Source organism: Esox lucius, chromosome 1 (assembly GCF_011004845.1).
Source record: "Esox lucius isolate fEsoLuc1 chromosome 1, fEsoLuc1.pri, whole genome shotgun sequence".
In the NCBI taxonomy this organism is placed as follows: Eukaryota; Metazoa; Chordata; class Actinopteri; order Esociformes; family Esocidae; genus Esox; species Esox lucius.
This window is the reverse complement of record NC_047569.1, coordinates 24,203,755-24,224,994: the sequence shown is the minus strand read 5'-3', so window position 1 is coordinate 24,224,994 and position 21,240 is coordinate 24,203,755. Positions and strand designations below refer to the sequence as shown.

General features: G+C 43.0%; 1 protein-coding gene across 2 annotated transcripts in view; it reads left to right on the top strand.

Annotated features, from left to right (window-relative positions):
• sorl1 (sortilin-related receptor, L(DLR class) A repeats containing) overlaps positions 1-21,240 on the top strand; it is a 66,013-nt gene that overhangs the window by 28,048 nt on the left and 16,725 nt on the right. For both annotated transcript variants that reach the window (XM_010893671.4, XM_010893672.4), the window contains exons 7-23: positions 4,654-4,752; positions 5,076-5,245; positions 6,091-6,283; positions 6,963-7,080; positions 8,705-8,778; positions 9,535-9,623; positions 10,084-10,262; positions 10,351-10,537; positions 10,767-10,895; positions 13,056-13,141; positions 13,508-13,680; positions 13,964-14,095; positions 14,319-14,410; positions 14,550-14,796; positions 15,101-15,239; positions 19,434-19,607; positions 20,590-20,703. In XM_010893671.4, coding sequence (XP_010891973.2) covers positions 4,654-4,752; positions 5,076-5,245; positions 6,091-6,283; positions 6,963-7,080; positions 8,705-8,778; positions 9,535-9,623; positions 10,084-10,262; positions 10,351-10,537; positions 10,767-10,895; positions 13,056-13,141; positions 13,508-13,680; positions 13,964-14,095; positions 14,319-14,410; positions 14,550-14,796; positions 15,101-15,239; positions 19,434-19,607; positions 20,590-20,703 — 2,395 coding nt within the window. The remainder of the gene's footprint in view (positions 1-4,653; positions 4,753-5,075; positions 5,246-6,090; positions 6,284-6,962; positions 7,081-8,704; positions 8,779-9,534; positions 9,624-10,083; positions 10,263-10,350; positions 10,538-10,766; positions 10,896-13,055; positions 13,142-13,507; positions 13,681-13,963; positions 14,096-14,318; positions 14,411-14,549; positions 14,797-15,100; positions 15,240-19,433; positions 19,608-20,589; positions 20,704-21,240) is intronic.

The window sequence follows — 21,240 nt, the reverse complement described above, 5'->3', positions numbered from 1 at the left end:
CGAGTGTAATAGTTTTAAATTGAGTTTCTTATCTCTTATTCATATCTGAAGTATTTCGCTTCTGATGAAAGAAAGCAAAAACAATGTCTGGTTTTATGAATTATACGTGTGGTCGTATTCAAGACACAGACACATATGTGCAGCTTATCGAAAACAAATGCTTGGCTAAAGTTCCGTAACAAATATCCAGTGTTATTTGAGTAGGCCGATAAATGGTTTGTAAAATAAATAATAATTGACTAAAAGAGAGGTCAATCGTGTAGGATGTTAAAATAAAAAATGTCAGCTGTTAAACCTAGGCTATTATAACTGTTGAACGCAAAGAAATGTAATTGAATATTATTGAAATGAGTTTATGCTTCGATTTGTTCATCACTCAGTGAGTGAGATTCAGTAACTTCTTGAGAAAGGACATATTTCCTGTGTAAGCAACATAGAGAGAGGAGAGACGGGCCATGTCATGTTCAATACGTGGTAATGCGGTGTGATACAGACCAAACCAATCAAAACTAGGTCAATTGCAGTTCATTGCAAATGTGTCTCTTTTGAGCCATTTCTTACCTCTGTTTTCCAGGCAGTTCAAACTCAGGCCTAGCCCCAGATAAGGCCATATACTCAATGCTGTGAACGTGGTGTTGTCACCCAGCCATTTTTAAATACAGGCTTACAAACATGCCTCCGCGTGTTACTGCACAGTCACGTGTGTGCGCACCCTCACCGACTCAGTAACTCTCCGACTCAGTAACTCTCCGACTCAGTAACTCTCCGACTCAGTAACTCTCCGACTCAGGTACTCTCCGACTCAGGTACTCTCCGACTCAGGTACTCTCCGACTCAGGTACTCTCCGACTCAGTAACTCTCCGACTCAGTAACTCTCCGACTCAGTAACTCTCCGACTTACCCGCCCCCTCACCCACTCACTCGCCCACACATTCACCCATTCACCCGCCCACTCACCATACACACTAATCATTTACTTTCTTCGGTTTTTAACAGATGTCTTGTGCACAAAATGTTCAGAATGGACACAGCCAATCAAACCCACCTAGAATGTATTTGTTGCAGTAGATTACCTTTGTTTCTCATACATTTCAACAATTACTATTATTCATAAACCAATAATACTGATAAAAATAGGAAACAGTAAGATTGTGCAACCTTCATAAAATATGCATTTTTAAAGCCCTGTAAATATGCACATTTGTTTAGTGAATGTTTTATATTGTAAAAAACCAATTTCTTCTAAATAGCACACAACGTTTAGAGACACATCATTTGTACAACTCCATTTCAGGTTTATCGATCAGGTTGTCAGAACAGCCCACCGTTGTTTGTTGTTTGCTGGGTGATCTACCAACTGGTTGGTCTTGTTTGTTAGCTGCCAGAGAGTGCTTATCAGGAGGGACTGATAAATGCTAATAAAGTTATGGTTTGTTTGTGGTTTGGTTTCCCTGGGGCGTCAGTAAGCTTTGATGCGCACTCCTCAGGGCTCTGTTGCCAGGGGCAGCTGTATACTGTACAGTGTTATGGCTCCCAGTGGGCTTCTCAGTGTATAGTGTCTGAGTGGGTTTCTTTCCGGCTGGCTATTTTACACTTTCGCTCATGCAAATTTAAATTCCCACTTGCTTTTGTTATGCTGGGGTTGCGTTTTTTTTCCTCACCTCCCCAATTTTGTGATATCCATTAGTACCTTTTAGCATGTGTTCCAAGCCATCGTGCTCTCAGCCACACTACATGTTGAACCAGGAGGATAAATCAGGACATGCTCACTTGACTGATGACCTCAGGTAGCTCAGGCAGGCCCCGACCTGACTGAGGGAGTTGATAGAGCGTGATGAGGCAAGGAAATCCTCCTTTCACTTCCACCCCACACCCTGCGCTACATTTGCTATATAAAGGACAGTGGTAAACTCTGTGGGTAAATCTGTTACCTTATATTGACTACATCATCAGTATATGGCTATGTTTTTATATGAGAACCTCAGTGTATATTTTGAAGACTCTAGCAAATAGCACTTATTGAGGGTCTGTTATCGCCCCGTCTAATCCCACAGCCTAAACTGAGAGCATGTGCCCAGTGACGCAGTCACAGAGCATTAGTTACTAGCGCTCTCAATGTTAACTTGTCACTCTCACTGCTCTCCCCCATCTCTCGAAAGAGTCTACTACTATCTTCGGCAAGAGCTAATAGGATTAACGTAATTAATATCACAAGCGCTTTTGGCAGCACCGAGCTGCTTAGGCTAATTAAAGCCCCAGAAAGCAGGGTTTTAGCCCAGGCTCGACAGTATAGATCCCTGAGTAATAATTGATAATCAGACCCTAAAACCACTTCTCCTAATCTCTAAAAAAAAAAAAATGCCTTAAGTACGTTGATAAAAAATATGTGAACATTTACACAATACACACTATGTACCACATTTCAGTAGTCGCTAGAATCCATTTAGCATTGTGTTAAACTGACTAACGTTTTTATTAAGTTTACCTCCACCATAGCGTCTATGAACTGTTTGGATTTTGCCACTGGCCGTTTTAACAGTTTATTAGCAAGTAATTGGCTTATTAGTATGTACTAACTTCATAGGAATAATCATAATAATTGAGCAATTGCTAGCTAGCCTGAAGATTAACTTTTCCATAACAGAAACAGTCGCAATATAAGCGTATACAGTTTTAGTTAAGGCGTAATATAACGTAACTACTGTATGTTGTAGCCAGCAAATGTTTGTCTATCCTTACCCAAAACGCATGCAAGGATGCATACTTCTAAAATCCACCAGAAACAGTCGCAGTATAACCGTAAACTGATTTTTTTTTCATGCTTCCTATAATGTAGATACTGAAGGTTTTTGCCAGAGAAGTATTCATCTATACGGAATAATTCATAATGCGTACTTGGCTTTGCCTGCGAGGAGATACGAACTTGGGACCTGTAGTTTACAGGCCCGCTTCTCTAACCACTACGCTATTTAACAGGGGTCCGTTGGTGGGTGGGTGGGTGGTTGAGTGAGTGACATTTAATCTTCTTGGCAGGCTCCTCTTACGCGGTCCGGCAAAATGTATTTGCTGTGGGGGCACATCACATTTTCCATTAAAATAAGAAGGAAACACTGTAAAATGTGCAGTTTTGTCACAACATAATGCCCCAGAAGTCTCAATGTTTTAAGGGGTGTTGCCTTTGCAGGAATGTCCTCCGGAGCTGTTGCCAGAGAATGTAATATTTATTTCTCAATCATAAAACCGTGGTTTTAAAGAATATGATAATATGCCCAACCAACCTCAAAATCTCAGACAACATGTAATCATACCAGTCCAGGACCACCACATCCTGCTTTTTCACCTGTGGGATTATCTGTGAGTTAAAGAAACTGGGTTTGCACCGCATTAGAATTTCTGTCAGAAACTGCCTCAGGGAAGCTCTTTGCATGCTCATTGTCCTCACCATGCTTTTGACTTAAGTGCAGCAGTCTGACTGACTTTAATGAGCAAATACCCATTTTTGATTGCCATTGGCTCACTGGAGAAAAGTGCTGTAACTCAGTCAAATCTTTGAAATTGTTGCATGTTGTGTTCATAATTTTTGTTCAGTATAATGTAAAATAGTTGTAGGGGATTTTGAGTTGGACACTGGACTGCGTTGGTAACAGTCGCATAGGGTTGCACATTTTTGGGAATATTCAGAGGTGAAAACTGGGAATATGTGGGCATTAACATGAAAATTAATATTAATACCATTTAAATATATTTTTGCATTGGATATATATTACCATATCATATGCAGACAACAACATAAAACCTTTAACTTATCATAAGTAGACATTATTACAAATTATGAAATCCTTCTAATTGAAATAAAACAACTATTTAGCTATAAGCTGAACTTTAATTAAATGAGTTGACTCTTCATATGGGAGGATTTCATTGAACAACAAATGTGAATATTGAATGATATGTTCCCAAAGATCCATTGCATCAACAAAAAACTGTTTCAACGTACACCCGTCAAATGGTTGTCTAAAAACTAAAGCTTTGGTTGTTGTCCTCTGAGGCCTGCATGTCTTCTGCCTGAACTTCCTCAATGTCCACCTCTTGAACGTCAAACTCTGAGACCTCCTCTTCACTGTCACTTTCCATCCTTGTTGAGGATGGCTTGTTGTCAGGCTCAAAAAGCCAAAAATGTGTCCGGATGGCCACCAATTTTTGAACTCCTGTATTGGTCAGCCTGTTGCGTGCTTTTTTGTGTATGTTCCCAAATAGAGACCAGTTGCACTCTGAGGCAGCTGATCCAGGCCGAAGTGGGCAGGATACAGCAGTGATGACACTGTAGGCGTTGTTGATTTCTGTACCAGACAGGATGCTTAAAAAGTTAAAAGCAAATTCCCAGACTTATCTTCCCATGGACAATTTCCATAAAATGTATTGAAATGTACTGGAAAGTTTCCATCCCTTTGTGACCCTAGACTCACATTTACTAGCTCAGCATGTTATTTTTATCACCCGATTCATGGGTCTTCGGATGAGCACCAACAGACTTTTTACACTCTGTGGTAGGAATGTCGCAATACCAGAATTCTGACTTTTGATACAATACCAGTGAAATTACACAGTTGTCGATAAAAAATGTATTAATTAATTGTCTTATTTGTTTCCAGACATTGTTGGGGAGCCAAAAACCCACTGTCCAGCTGTGGGTCTCTTACAACCGCCAGCCAATGAAAGCTGCTCAGTTCATGACCCGCCACCCAATCACAGTGAGTCTTCAGGCCTGGTTTCCCACACTAGAACATGGAGAACAAACCTTTTTTACTGTTGTAATACATTATAAAAGGCTTTATTGAAAGGTTAGGCTGTAAATAGTTGGTCAATGCAGAGAATTGTAAGTAAAAATCTAAATCCCAGAACGTCTACATTTAAAAAGCTGTTAATTCTATTGGACATTGTCTGTTTTTTGTTTGTGTCATGAAAGTGCCATAAGTTTAATGAAAATGACCAGCTTCTAGTCGAGTGAGAGTCATGGATTTATACTGTTCCACACAAATAAGGCACACTGCTTAATGTCACTCTTCTACTTCAGGAATACTACATTGCAGATGCTTCAGAGGACCAGGTGTTTGTGTGTGTGAACCATGTGAACAACGTCACCCATTTATACATCTCAGACACCCAGGGCCTAGCCTTCTCCCTGTCCCTGGAGAACATCCTTTACTACAGCCCAGAAGGCTCGGGTAGCAACACCCTCATCAGGTAGTCTTTTTAGTTTTAGTGCTACTCAATACTCTACTGTGTATGATTATTCTGCTGAGCAATGAGGACACCAGGCCTGGGTTGAAATCCTATTGGTATTTTTTTAATAATACTTAAGCTTAATGACAACCGTAACAGGAAAATCTGATAAGTGCCCACCTGGTCATATGGAAGGCTCAGTTACTCTAAGAAAACCCAGGTCCAAAATATAACTGATTCACAGCTAAGGTCCCTAATTGGCAGCCTACCTCAGATCTTGCGAGGAACAAGCAGAACAGGACACACCTATCAAGCCCATCTTCCATGATGAAATGCACACACCCTTCCATCCAGTATTCCCCCCAGGACCATTTTCAGAGAGATGAGAGAAGGGCAAGTTATCAGTGCTATGTCAGATCAGGAAAACACTGTGGGGCCCCTCCTGGCGTGCATCTCTAGCAACAAGAATGAGTAAGCGCATACGTGCGTGTGTGTGTGTGTGTGTGTGTATTTCCTCCGTTTGGTAAACAACAGCAGGGCCAATGCCTTTATTGAAGTCCCAGTGAGCCTTTGTTAACACAGGCTTATAATTAGTCAAATGACTGGGTCCCCAACACGTCTTCAGCTGCCACCAGTTGTTTGGGCCCGTTATGTGAGAGCAGGTTGAGGTTGCTGGATTGTACGGCGACCGCAGCCTACAGCAGACCACGTGTTTCCCCTCACCTCTGCAGTCACGTGAAGCTCTGGAGTTCTTACTATGTTGTTCTGGCTCATGTTGTTTGTGCTTGTGCGTGCGTATGTGTCTGTCTGTGTATATTCGCCTGGGTCTCTGTGTGTGTGTGCGCGCGCCTGTGATTTCTTCGCAGGTATTTTGCCAACGAGCCATTTGCTGATCTGCATCGCGTGGATGGTCTGCGCGGGGTCTTCGTGGCCACACTCATCAACGGCTCACTCAGCGAGGACAACATGCGCTCCGTCATCACCTTTGACAAGGGGGGCACCTGGGAACTGCTGCCGGCCCCCTCCACTGATAGCCTAGGAGGAACACTGAACTGCCAGGTAGATGTGTAACAGAATGAGCTGGTACATTTACCTAATTTCAGAGTGGTTATTATTCTCTAGCCCGGTCACCTATAGTATTTGTCCTGAAACACAGCCCCTAGATGGTAGCTGACTGGCAGATTAATACTGGCACATTCCACAAAATGACATCAACAGGGTGACTTCCTGCTTACAAACATAAAACATAATGGAGCACTGTCCACAAATTCCCTTCAGCTCTTTTAGCTGTAGACATGCATAAAGGGAGGGCACAAATCGGGAGCAGCCATCTGGACAGATGGGATTCTGTTTCTGGTAATGTGTGTAAACAGGACATTGCTCCCTTGTTTGTTAGGCTGTTATAGTGCAGTTTGAGTCTTTTGAGGCAGGTGATTGGAAGGGCGGGTAATCTGAACCTAGATCAGAACAATGTGTTTATTTGCATTCTAAAAGGGAAGTGGCTTTCGATGTTAACAGGTGTGTGCTGTTCGGTAAGAGGATGTGGTCACTTTCTCAGTTGTTTTTATTTTGTCTTCCTGACTTATCCTCTCTCTCTTCCCCGCAACTAATGTCTCTACATCCCTGTATCTCTCCCACTGTTTCCCTCCCTCTTCTACACCCCTTTGAAACTACTCTATCCTCCCTTCCATATCCCCCCTCTCTATACTCCCCGTCCTCTCCCTTCCTGTCTCCATAGTTCTCTAAGGGCTGCTCCCTCCACCTGGCCCAGCGCTGGAGCCAGCTGCTCAACATTCAGCTGCGCAGGATGCCCATACTGTCCAGGGAGTCAGCCCCGGGACTCATCATGGCCACAGGTGAGATGGCAAGGCTTTATCTGACCACGCCGACTGAAATGTCATTGCTCACTATACAGCCAACTCCGGAATTATTTTTACACTGGCATGTTTTATCAACAATTTCCCATTTTTGTCAAACTCGGAAAAGTCCTTGGCTATTATGGTGGTGTCTTTGGGGTTGTTATCCTGCTGTTTATGAGGAAGCACCATCCTGTCAGTTTAGAGGCACAGGGTTGTATCTGGGAAGATAAAATGTTTCTGTACACTCAAATCAAGACTAGACATTTAAAGATTTATTTTGCGCATGTGGTAATTATGCGAACAAACTCGCTTAAAAAGCCAATTGTGCAAATACTTTTGACACCATGATAAGAGGACCATGTCCAGAACGTGGGTCATATGATATAAAATCATTTGAAGTTTTTGTGTCAGCCAGACCTCAGAATAACTATTTGTTTAGAAAACATGACTGGCCTATGATAGAGACCTACTTCCTCTATCAGTCAGTCACACAGGAAATGTGAAGATGCTGATTCTTCCTGCTGGTTGGTCTGCTGATTTCTTTTTAGGTTAACCAATATTCATCCAGCTGATAGCGAATACTTTTTCCGTGTGTGTGTGTTTGTGTGTGTGCGCATGTGCCTACATGCCCTAGTGCTTGTAGCTGTGCTCAGGTCAGAGCAGTTGGCTGTGACTATGGCTTTCTCTAGGAACAGTGGGACACAAAGCCTGTGTGTTTAATCCGCCTGATAATGTCTCTGTACCTCTTCACGCCTCTTTCTGCTTGGCAGAGTGCATTGATTTTCGCTGTGGCTTTGCTGTGCCTGGAAGCAGCCTCTCTACACCCTGTGAGCTGCTAGACCCCCTAATTAAATTCTAAGTAGATAATGGGCACACGGAGGAGCGCAGAGAGTGGCAGGGAGGATGGAGGGCCGGGGAGACGCCATGTTGCCCATCTACCGCTTTATCGCTCACACACAGATGTGCTAATTACTTCTGCCTCGCCCAGCGGGTACACGGACTCTGTCGCTGGCACACATGCACACAAGCACCCTCGGGGACGCACATAACCAGCATTCCCTGCTGCCTTGAATGGGCAGTTTCCACCGTTTGTAGTGACTTGTTTCTTAATTTTTAAAGCACCGTTATGGGGCCTCCAATAATGACAGTCATTAGCGGTGGTACAAAGAAGCATAATGTGGTTCACACGCGGCGGCGTAATTAAACAGCTCTCTAGATGAGTGGCTGACAAAGGGAGAACTGAGAGACTGATTCCACTCATTGGGGCCTCCAGCCCTAGAATAACTACAAATGTATTTGATTTGAACCTTTCGGGAAATCGTTTTCACCTTTGTGTTAATTGCTGCGCTGTGATGAATTTCTCATAGTATGTGCTATTCATTGATGGATGTTTATATGCAGGCTATGTACTGTTTAGTGACGGATGTTTCACTGTTGGCTATATAATGCTCAGTGAAGCTTGTCGTCCTTATGCGTTTGTGTTGTGTAGGGCCAAGTGTTTCCGGACGAGGTCTTTGTTGTTGGGGAGCAGAGACCTCTCTACCTTCTCTGTCACAACCTCACCAGAGATCACCCGGACCCTCTTTACTTGAGTCTTTACTTGTGTTTGTCTGTCCTCCAGGTTCGGTGGGTGGAAACCTAGCCAACAAGCCCAATGTGTACGTGTCCAGCAGTGCTGGGGCCAGATGGAGAGAGGTGTGTGTGTGTGTGTGTGTTTGGAGGATAAGGGTGTACTAACAAGCTGCATGTTGTGTTGTTCATTGTGTGTGCAGGGTGTTGTGTGTGGCTTGTTTTTGTGTGTCTGTGTGTGTCGTTTGTGTGTCCGGTGTGTGTGTGTGTGTGTGTGTATGCTATGTAATGCATGTCAAAATGAGCATGCTGTAAGTAATGACACTGGTTGCTCTCAGATGTTTGCTGCCTATGCTACTCCCTCATACCATAGTATTTCTGTGGAACTCCTTGCCACAATTCTGAATGCTCAGCGGACACTATCTTTGACAGCATATTATTAAGCTACCACAAACATGGTAATTTGATAGCGGTGTGATTACATCATAAACATACAGGGTGGTTAGGCCTACATGATGGTGTTATTGTCTCTGAAACTGTTTCTTTCCTCTACAGTACAGATTTCTAACATCTGAGCTTTACCATACTTCAGTCTGTTCAGTGGAACAATTTAATCCCACAACATTTTCAGCAGCATTAGGCATCCTTTTTTGTTAACTTAATTTGAACCTGTTGAAAGTATACAGCACTGAAGTGTACAATGAGGACCAAAGTATATTTTCTAATGATAAGGCCAAACCATTGTGGTAATCATTTTACAACGCGTGTCATATTCTTCCATACTTTCACCTTCGTCTATTGAGCTTGAAAATCCAATTAATTGTGATTCTTTATTTTTATATCTTTTGAAAGAACTTAAGAATTGCATTCCTTTTTCTTCAGGCGCTGGCCGGTCCTCACTTCTACACGTGGGGTGATCATGGAGGCATCCTCATGGCCATCCCCCAGGGAGGCTCCACCACACATCTAAAGTGAGTCTCTCCCAACTGTCTGCTGCTTAGGACCCCCTCGTCATTTCACCCCTGACCTCCCTGGAACTCTGCCCTAGGTCGTTGACACTCTGTCCACTTGCCTGGTTGAATAAAGGTAAAAATAATGATGCCCATAACAAGACCGTGCCACCGCCAAGCCAAACACTGTGCTGGCTCTTTGACTTCTCGTGTTGTTCGGCGTGGTTCCGGCTTCTACAGAACAGTTGAGATACCACCAGGCTGCGCTACAGCTTGGCTTGGCTCGGTACCGTTGACTGTGTTAATACTGTGACCGTGCGTTGATATCCCTAATGTCGCTATCATCCTTTGATGAACTAGGGTCTCATCCCAATGGTGTGGCTGTACATTAAGCAGCCTCGCGCTACAGAAACCGCAACCTGCGGTCCACTGTGGCCCAGACCAGGCGTCTTATCGTCTCTGTCATGGCCATGTGTTTCAGGTTCAGTACCAACGAGGGGGAGACGTGGACAGACATCCGCTTCTCCGATAGGGAGGTGTACGTCTACCAGCTGCTGACGGAGCCGGGGGAAAAGAGCACCATCTTCACTGTTTTTGGCTCCTATGCTGACCAAAGACACAGCTGGTTAATCCTTCAGGTCAACACCAGTGATGTGCTTGGTGAGTGGACTGGACATCCCATAGTAATATTGCAACACTTGGTAGGAGGCCGAGATGACAACGAATAATGGCTGTGGTGTCTCTCTAGGCGTGCCATGCTCAGAGGGAGACTACAAGCGCTGGTCACCATCAGACGAGCGTGGCAACAACTGTCTGCTGGGCCGGGAGATGGTGTACAAGCGCCGTACGCCGCACGCCACCTGCTTCAACGGCGAAGACTTTGACCGCCCCGTCTCCGTGTCCAACTGCTCCTGCACGCGACAGGACTACGAGTGGTAAGTCTAGAAGGATCCGTTGCCAAGCCCATGTTAACTAACCCTGTTCACTTAGTCAACATGAAAGGATTGATTAGGCTCTGTCTTGGAAAGTAATGGCTTTCCTTCTGACGATCTAGCTGGAATGTTATTTAACACCTTTGCTTTCCTTAGGGTTTGTATCAGAGTTGATCAGAGTTGGCCCACACAAATAGTTACGTAGTCAAGTCACAGTCTCTCTCCCACCTAGTGACTATGGCTTCAAGCTGAGCGAGGACCTGTCCCTCCAAGTGTGCCTGCCAGACCCTGAGTTTTCTGGGAACCTCTATGCCCCTCCTGTGCCTTGTCCAGTTGGCACTACCTACCGTCGCAGCAAAGGGTGAGCCAATATACCTTTCTTAACCTACTGTCACCTCCTCAGGCTACAGGCTGTGTTATTTTACTCATTGGGTTTTTTCTTATTGTTAAGGTGACTCCACTCATTCATGGTTGAATCTAACTAAGCTGAATTCTTTTCTGTTTTTGGACTAAATTTGTTGGTTGTGTTCTAAATGGTCCCTAGTCAAATGTAGGGTAATATAAAGGGATGTGTTTGGGATGCATGCATAAAGGTTGTGACCCTTGTCTGTTGACTAATGGCTTCTAAAAACAAATTACATCATCTAGTGCAGAGTCTTTCAAACTTGTTTTTGCCAGTATTGGCCAATGCTTTTTAGTTTTTTGTAATATATACAGTAAGGTCCGGAAATATCTGGGGACTGAAAACATTTTCATAATTTTGACGCTGTACGCGTCAAAATTATGAAACAACCGAGATGCAATTGAAGTGCAGACGTTCTGCTTTAATCCAAGGGTGTGATCAAATATATTGTATGAAATGTTATGGAATTGCAACCATGAGCTGGCTTTTTTAGATGTTTTTTGGCAAAGTTAAATCTGGCCTTTCTATTCTTGAGGCTTATGAATGGTTTGCACCTTGTGATGAATCCTCTTCTCTTCATGGTAGACTTGGATAATGATATGCCTACCTCCTGGAGTGTTCTTCATTTGGCTGGATGTTGTGAAAGGGTTTTTCTTTACCATGGAAAGAATCCTACAGTCATCCACCACTGTTGTCTTCTGTGGACGTACAGGCCTTTTTGTGTTGCAGAGTTCACCAGTGTGTTGATTTTTCTCTGAATGTGCCAAACTGTTGATTTGGACAACCCTAATGTTCCTGCTATCTCTCTGATGGATTTAAAAAAAAAATTGCAGCCTAAGGATGGCCTGTTTCACTTGCATTGAGAGCTCCTTTGACCGCATGTTGTGGGCTCGCTGCAACAGCTTCCAAATGCGAATGCCACACCTGGAATCAACTCCAGACCTTTTACGTGCGTAATTGATGAAGAAATAGCGAAGGAATAGCCCACATTTGTCCATGAAACAGCTTTTGAGTCAATTGTCCAATTACTTTTGGTCCCTTGAAAATGAGGGTGCTACATATTAAAGAGCTGTATTTCCTAAACCCTTCCTCCAATCTGGATGTGAATTCATTATTTAACTGTCCTTTTAATATATTTTGGTAAACAGCTAAAATAACAAAACTTGTCGGTGTCCAGACCTAACTGTATATTATTTAACAATTTCTTTATCTACTACCCTAACACAGTGAATTGTTTTGACATAGCATTATCAAGCAATTTTATTTTTTATTTTAGGACACATTGAAGCTATAATGTTGCTAAATAAAGATGTGAAATGTCCTCCCATATAAAGTAATTAATTAAATAAAATGTATGTTATAAAGCGCTTTTTACACCTAGCAGTTGTTAGGAAAAACTCCCTAGTAGGTTCAGAACCTAGGATTCATGATAAACCTAAATAACACACACATTTTAAGGTCACTAAAACAAACTGACATCTAAAGGATTCTGGTCTATGGTTTGTAGTTACTGACATGCATCAAGATGGTATTAGGAAGATCACCAAGTAGTAATTGAATGTAGAAAAAAATAAATGCTTTGCTTTCAGTTGTGATCTTCTCACAATCCTTCTTGACTCATTTTCCTGTAAGTCATCTCTTGAATTTAAGGGGTCATAATTACTTGTAGCGCAAGTAATTTAAATTTGGGTATGGAATTCAGTCTGTATGTGCCAAATGCTATATATCGGACATTGTGGGTTATGCATGTAACTCTGGTTCAATGAAAGAAGCGCCATTGCAGTCAATGAGAATGGTCCACGGACCGGGGTTTGAGAAACACTCAAAAGATGATCAGATATGAGTATTAAATACATTTAATGTAATAGGTGTCTACTGTTGTGATGGGTGGAACTGTCTTTTGCACTATGGTGAAGAGAAAGGAGTGACGTCATTCCGTTACCTAGCCCTTGCTTATCAATGAGAACAGCCCCACCTAGTGTCATACAGAAACAAATAAAACTTCATAATAACATTCTCTAATACTATATAATACTTTGACACAATCAAATATGTTGTTCCTTTCTTCTCCTCATTGCACAACTGCTTATCATTGGAGTGTGTGTCTACATCTCTCAGATACAGAAAGGTGTCTGGGGACAGCTGTAATGGAGGGGATGTAGAGGCAAGGCTGGATGGTGAGATGCTGCCCTGTCCTGTTGGAGGCAAGTATCCCTTTCAATTATTAATCATCATCAGAGGGCAAGCAGAATTGAACACAAAAAACTAAATGCAATTGGTACAGGTTGAATATTTTGTTCAGTTCAATTAAATAATTAAATAAATGAAATATATAAAAATGTTCTGTTTACTCTGGTTCCCTCTATTCATAATTATGTTTTATTAGAAGATCTGCTTAAACCTTTGTGAAAAAAGGTGTAGACAACTTTAATTTCCCTGAGGGGACAGTATTAACACATGTTACTACTGTATACACATTAAACACTGCTGTATACACAATACAATATAGATTAAAGGGATGTTGTACTGTATTAAGGTTGTTTTTTCCCCTTTCTCCTTGTCTTCTCTAGAAAGTAATGAGTTCATCCTCTATGCTGTGAGGAATTCCATTCACCGCTATGACCTGGCCACAGGGAGTGACCAAGCCCTGCCTCTCTCTGGCCTCCGTGAGGCTGTGGCCCTGGACTTTGACTATGAGAGGAACTGTCTGTACTGGGCTGATATATCACTGGACACCATACAGGTCAGAGCTGACATTTTCTCTAAGCCATTACCTAACCAAGTCTATTTAAATGGCTGTCATTCAGTATATACTACTATGAAAGCCACTGTGGTATTTAGTCTTTAAGGACAGTGTGTGGCCGCGGGTGCTCTGTTACATTGGTTCTGTACTCCAGTCCATGGGACCAATACCTATGTACATAATAAGAGAGAAGGGGGCGTGGTATGTGGTATGTTGGCGTGGAATGCTGCAGGTCCTTCCCACCCACTTCAGTGACCACATCTCTCCCGGTTCTCCCATTCAGAGGCTGTGTCTGAATGGCAGTACGGGACAGGAAGTGATTGTGAGGAAGGACCTGCAGAATGTGGAGGCCCTTACCTTTGACCCCATCAGCAGGCTACTTTACTGGGTGGACGCGGGTGCACAGAAGATTGAGGTAAACTTAAAAATTGGGATTTGTCCAGTATATCGTTATCTTCTTTGTAAGATTTTAATGTTTTAGTGTTTAAACTTAAAACTTTTTTTCTCCATCGCATAAAAGCCTAGTTTAAGGTTATATTCCTCCCCACCTAACAACAAATCTGTTGTTGTATAGCATTGGTCAATGCATTGTGTGATGACAATGGCAATCCGCTTCGTGTTTATGTCATGTTGTACAGGTGTCTAACCCCGATGGGGATCTGCGTCACACTCTGCTCAACTCCTCTGTGCTTGAGCATCCCAGAGCCATGGTCCTGATGCCAGGAGACAGGTAAACCAAAGCATTTCTGTGCAAAGTGGTCGAGTCCTCATGACTGACTATTAAAGAGACATTTTACATCACCTCGCTCCTTTAATGTTAGCATCTGTCTGGTATACTTGCCTAATCTGCGGCGTGTCCCTCCTGCCAGCCTGATGTTCTGGACGGACTGGGGTGACCGTGCTGCCGGTGTCTACCGCAGCTACATGGACGGCTCCAATGTGTCATGTATCGTGTCGGAGAGCGTCCGCTGGCCCAATGGCATCACGGCCGATGACCACTGGCTCTACTGGACCGAGGCCTATGGAGATCGCATCGAGCGTGCCGACTTTACTGGCGGTCAGCGCAGCGTGGTCATGGAGGGCCTGCCCCACCCCTATGCCATTGCTGTTTTCAAGGTACTTTAGCGCGCTAGATGTTTGGTACTTTATATTTACAGCCATTTTACAGCTTCAGATTTAGTGATTTAGCAGACCCTCTTTTTCAAACTTCTTTGTGTATTTATAAAAAAATTATAAAAAATAGGCCTCAACCACTGAGCGACATTGAGCTATCATTGATCATTTAATGAATTATCAAAACCCTTTGGTTCTCGACTTATATCACTTTTAAGTGATTGCTTATAAGAGTAGTTTTTTTACAGTCTTCCAGTTACTGGGAAGATTCTCATAACTGTGTGTGTTTGTGTGTGTGTGTTTTCAGAACGACCTGTACTGGGATGACTGGTCAAGAATGGGCATCTTCAAGGCTCCCAAAGCAGGCTCCCAGGACAATGAGCTAATAGTGGGCAGATTGACCGGGGTCATGGACCTCAAAATATTCTACAAGGGCAAGGCCAGAGGTCAGTGATGCAAAACTATTTTTGAGGAATTAAAGTGTATTCTATGTAAACCTTCCAAGAACTTCAGTGATCATCAGTAAATTAGTGCTCCTCACAACCAAGTTCAACACAAATGTTTAGTTTTCATTCTTATATGCTTTGCACCTCCTCTGGTTAAGACGTTAGGATGAAACAGTCAGAGGTTACGAAGCAGAACATAGCATCAGCGTGTAAACTAGCTAGAAAGATGTGTCTGCATCGAGTCATTGTCTCTGGCCCCCTCCCAGCTAGGGGTGGTGACGAGCTCTACAGCAGACTTGCGCAACTCAATCACTGGCTGAAAACTGAGTTCTGCCCGTCGCAGGAGGTAGAGTTTGTTGATAACTGGCTTTCTTTTTGGGACTCTCCCAGAAATAGGGCCAGGCCTGATCTGCTGAGGAGCGACGGACTCCATCCTTGCTGGAGTGGTGCTCTTCTTTTATCTAGGAACATTGACAGGAGTCTCACTCCTATAGCTTTAACATGAGATAGGGTGCAGGACAGGCTGCAGGCTGTTAGCCAGCCTGCTAGCATAGTGGAGTCTGTCAATAGCATAGCCAGAGTAGTTAGTACAGCTTTACCTATTGCCACTGTGACTCGTTCCAGGCTGAGAAAAGTTAATCAAGGTAGTGCTAACAAACACAACCTTATTAATATAAAGCCTTCCTCCACCTCGGTCAAAAATAAAAATGACTATATCACTTCGCATCTCAAAATGGGACTCCTAAATGTTAAATCCCTTGCTCCAAAGGCAGTTGCAGTAAATGAATTAATCTCAGATCATAAACTAGATGTTATTGGCTTATGTGAAACGTGGCTAAAGCCTAATGAATTCACTGCCTTAAATGAGGCCTCTCCTCCTGGTTATACTAGTGATCATATCCCTCCTGCATCCCGAAAAGGAGGGTCGTGTCGCTAATATTTATGACAGTAAATATAAACTTACTCTCAAACATATTACTGAGTTTCATTCTTTTGAAGTTTTACTCATGAAAGTTAACCAGGCCGATAAATCGTTTTACATAGCTGCTATTTATAGGTCCCCCGGGCCATACACAATGTTCCTCAATGAGTTTCCAGAATTCCTGTCTAACCTTGTAGTCATGGCAGATAGTATTCAAATTTTTGGCGATTTCAATATTCATATGGAAAAGTCCAATGATCCTCTTCAAAAAGCCTTTGAAGCCATAATTGACTCAATGGGTTTTATCCAACATGTCTCAGGTCCAACACATTGCCACAATCACACCTTAGATTTAGTCCTATCACGAGAAATAGATACTGTAGATCTAATAATTTCCCCCCAAAATCCTGGATTATCGGATCACTGTCTTATTACATACCGTTAAAACAAGAAATCCACTTGCTCCGCAAACAATGAGTTTCAAAAGCCGTACTATAAATTCTTGGACTACAAATAGATTCCTTGATATTCTTACAAGTTTGCTCGTTAACGACAGAGTAAATAAATCTGTAAACAATCAAATCAAGGATCTAAACTCAATACTGCGAAATACATTAGACGCAGTTGGCCCACTAAAAACAAGAAATATGCAACAAGAAACTTGCTCCTTGGTACACAGACAATACTAGAGCACTTAAGCAAGCCTCCAGAAAATTGGAGCGAAAGTGGCGCTCCACCAAGTTGGAAGTATTTAGACTAGCCTGAATAGACAGTACACTACACTACAATACCGAAAATCACTCACGTCTGCTCGATCAGCTTATTTCTCCAACCTGATTGAGGTGAACAAAAACAATCACGAATTTCTCTTTGATACATTTGCAAAGTTAACAAAAAAGCAAAGCTTAGCAAGTGAAGTGGGTCTTCACTTTAGTTGTAATGAATACATGAACTACTTTGATGAAAAGATCATCACCATTAGAAAACAAATAACTGACTCCTCCTTAAATAGTTATGGTCCTCAAAATCTCAGTTGTCCTAAAAATGTCCTGAACCTCCCTGACCAGGTTTCAATGGGGACACTTAAATTTTTTGATACCGTATCGCTCAACACATTTACTAAATTTGTAATGAGTTCTAAACCCAACTCTCAGCTAGACCCGATTCCAACAAAATTACTTAAGGAGCTATTTCCTGTGCTAGGTCAGCCAATGCTGAACATAATGAATTGCTCCCTTTCCTCCGGATATGTACCAAACTCACTAAAAATAGCGGAAATTAAGCCTTTTCTTACCTTTATTACCTTCTAATGGCCTCAGACAAAGGTTCCACATCCGTCCTGTTGCTTCTTGACCTTAGTGCTGCTTTTGACACTATTGATCACTCCCTTCTCTTAGAGAGACTGGAAACCCATATTGGGCTACGTGAACATGTTCTAGCCTGGTTTAAATCTTATTTATATGAAAGATATCAGTTTGTTAGTGTGGATGGCATATCCTCTGACAAGTCAAAGGTATGCTTTGGTGTTCATCAAGGCTCGGTTCTGGGCCCATTATTGTTCTCACTATATATGCTCCCTCTGGGTGATGTAATCCGAAATCACAATGTAAACTTTCATTGTTATGCTGATGACACACAGTTATATATTTGGCAAGGAGAAGCCCCTAAATTAGCTACTTTGGAAGCATGCATTTCAGATATTAGCAAGTGGATGACCGAGAATTTCTTGCTCTTAAACTCAAGGAAAACAGAAATGCTCGTTTTAGGACCCAAAAAACAAAGAGCGTTGTTAGCAGATCTCACTGTGAACCTCGACGGCTGCATGGTCGTATCCCAAAAAACTGTAAGAAACCTCGGCATTTCCCTTGACCCTGACCTCTCCTTTGAAGAACATATAAAATATGTCTCAAGAGTTGCTTATTTTCATCTTCGAAACACTGCAAAAAATGTCAAACTTTCTAACAAAAACTGATGCAGAAAGGGTTAGGGCTGATTTTAAGGTTTTACTCTTAACCTATAAATCAATACATTTAATTGTACCTAGAATTTCTAAACAAACAGCTGGCGGCAGGGCCTTTTCTCATAGAGCTCCACTACTGTGGAATCTGCCAATTAAGGTTAGAAATGCAAACTCAGTGCAAACTTTCAAGTGTCTACTAAAAACTCATCTCTACAGCACGGTTTATAATTAGGTATAGCCTGGCCCGGGGGCGTGAAGGTGACCAGTAAGCTTGATACTGTCCACCCTTGCTGTCATGCCAGGTGGGCTCTCGTCGCCACTGTAAGCTGTACGCTGCTGGCAATACTCGGCCCTCATTCAGGGGGGTTGAGGTTGGTGGGTGTCCCTTTGGTTGAGGCCTGGCAATGTGGGTGGATTGATTTCCTGCCTGTTGGGCCCTGTCCGGGGCCTCCCCCGGGTAGGGCCACAGTGTCGCCGGACCCCCCCGTCTCAGTTCCAAGGTGTTACGCTGCTATATTATTGTGCTGGGGGATATGAGGAATGCACTTCTAACTTTTCTCAGTTTCCTCCAGTTTTACATTTTAGGAGGAGATGAGGTCCTGGTCCACAGCTGCGGATTACCTGGTTTGTGGGGCCCGTTGCTGTCCCTGTCCTTGTCCACCTGGTCATACTTCTGACCTAGTCTAAAATCAAATAGCCTCTGGATTTAGCTCAGAGAAATGTATTAATTATTCCAACTGGACTCTTAATATCTCACCCGGCACAGCCAGAAGAGGACTGGTCACCCCTCTGAGCCTGGGTCCTCTCTAGGTTTCTTCCTAAAATTCGGCCTTCTTAGGGAGTTTTTCCTAGCCACTGAAATTCAACACTACTGTTGTTTGCTCCTTGGGGTTTAAGGCCGGGTGTCTCTGTAAAGCACTTTGTGACAACTGCTGTTGTAAAAAGGGCTTTATAAATAAATGTGATTGATTGATTGAATGAAGTGGTCAAAAGATCATTCTGCTCCTTGCTCTTGAAATGAGCTGCAAAATACTAAAAATGCATTCTCTGAAATACATCGTATGGCAAATTTTCCATCGGAGGACCAGCCTCCCATTTGATTGTCTTTGTGTACATGTGGTCATGGCATTGCTTGAATTTACAAATTTCTTAAGGAAATGTTCATATTGGCAAATCCCTCCCGTAGAAATTATAGCATGGTGTTTGTAGGGGGTGTTATCTGTAGTAATCTTGCTACTTTAGCAACAACAATACTGGAAAGCTATACTTGTCTGTAGACGACAAACCTGTGTGTCTGTCCACCTCTCTCTAGGCCACAATGCCTGTGCCGACCAGCCCTGCAGCCTGCTGTGTCTCCCCCAGCCTGGGCATCGCCACACCTGTGTGTGCCCTGACGGAGCACCGACCACCACCCTACCCAACGGGGAGCTCCAGTGCCAATGTCCCACTGGCTTTCAGCTTCATAACAACACCTGTGTCAAGATTGGTGAGGCCTGACACACGCACACACACACACAGAAATCCAGGGGTTTGCAACTGCTGATAATGTATTAAGATATCCAACATAACAATTCAGATTACGCTATTACAGGGCTGTTACCCTATCACAGTGATGCAGGCTTTTGCGTCAGTCTAGCACATACACCTGAATGAACATATCACCAAGGGATTAGGTAATGTGTACTGGGCTGGAACAAAACCCTGGCATTCTTAATATAGTTGGAAATGAAAAGAAAAAGAAAATTATATCCAGGGAATATATGAACAGTGACAACCATAACAAATAACAAGTAGCAAATATTAACTAATAATAATAACATAAACTTTAGTATTTACAGGCAGTGCCAGTACATAATCAATGTGAGGGGAACTAAGTTGTCTTGGTACCACTAGCCATGTTTGCCTTACGGTAGTATAGAGGACAGTCTATGGCTTGGGTGGCCGTAGTCATTAACTATTTTTCGGGCCTTCGTCCTGGTGTTAGGGAGCTTGACTCTGGCAGTGACCACGACCGTTCAACGCACTCTCAGATGCACCTAGTAAACGAGAGTGGGGCAGTTGCCATATGTAGAAAATGTTGATCATTGCATAAGGGTGGAAAGGCACTGGCATGCTTTCATTACAACTGCCCAGGTGTGTGGGCCATGTTAGCATATTGGTGATTTTGACCCAGAGGAACTTCAAGCTGTCATCCTGCTCCACTTCAGCTCTTACTGTTTGGACGAGGGTTTTCTCACCCCTCCCTTTCATGTAGTCCATGGTCACCTCTTTTGTAGAGGTTGAGGGTGTTCTCCTTGGTCTTGGCCTTCCAGGCAGCTCAAAGTGTGGTGCCTGGCTGTGTCCCTGGTTGTTCTTGTTCAGGGACTATTTTTAATGCTTTTCAGGTGCCATGCAGTGGCCTTCAAATACACATACTGTTGATGAATGTTTTCTGAAAGAAAAACCCAAATCCAAATGTGACTTCCCAGAACACGTGTGCCTGCCCAACCAGTACCAGTGCTCCAATGGCAAATGCATCAGCAGCATCTGGAAGTGTGACAGCGACAACGACTGTGGTGACATGAGCGACGAGCTGGAGTGCCGTAAGTAGAGACGAATTCGCACCCGATGCCCTGAATTATGTTAGGGTAGGACATGGTTGTTTGTAAAGCTCATAGTGAATAGTATGCATCCAAAAGATTATGTTGGTAGGTCTCTTCTAGAGATGGCTTTGTTAGATTCTGTCCAAGTTTGATCCATGAGCAAAATAAATGCAATCGGAAGTCAGGGGAGAGCCATCTTTATTCAGCATGAGTCTATGATGTTGACCTTCCATTTCTCATTTCAATCTCTCCAAGTGGACACTGTATTTATGCCCCAGCACATCCCCTCCAATATCTGGCTGTCTTTCAATCACATATGTGTATTCTATATATTAACCTTACATGGCCTAATAGTGTCCCCTCTTAAGTTTCTTGGCTCCACAGCTAACAGGTTGTGTGGGGCCCCTCAGTAGTAGATACCAACTGCTTGTGATACGGTACCTCATATAGCACAAGATAACGAATCACTCCTCTAACAAGAGAATAGAACTAAAATACATGCATATCATCAGGTAAAGACAGGTTTCCTCACAAGAG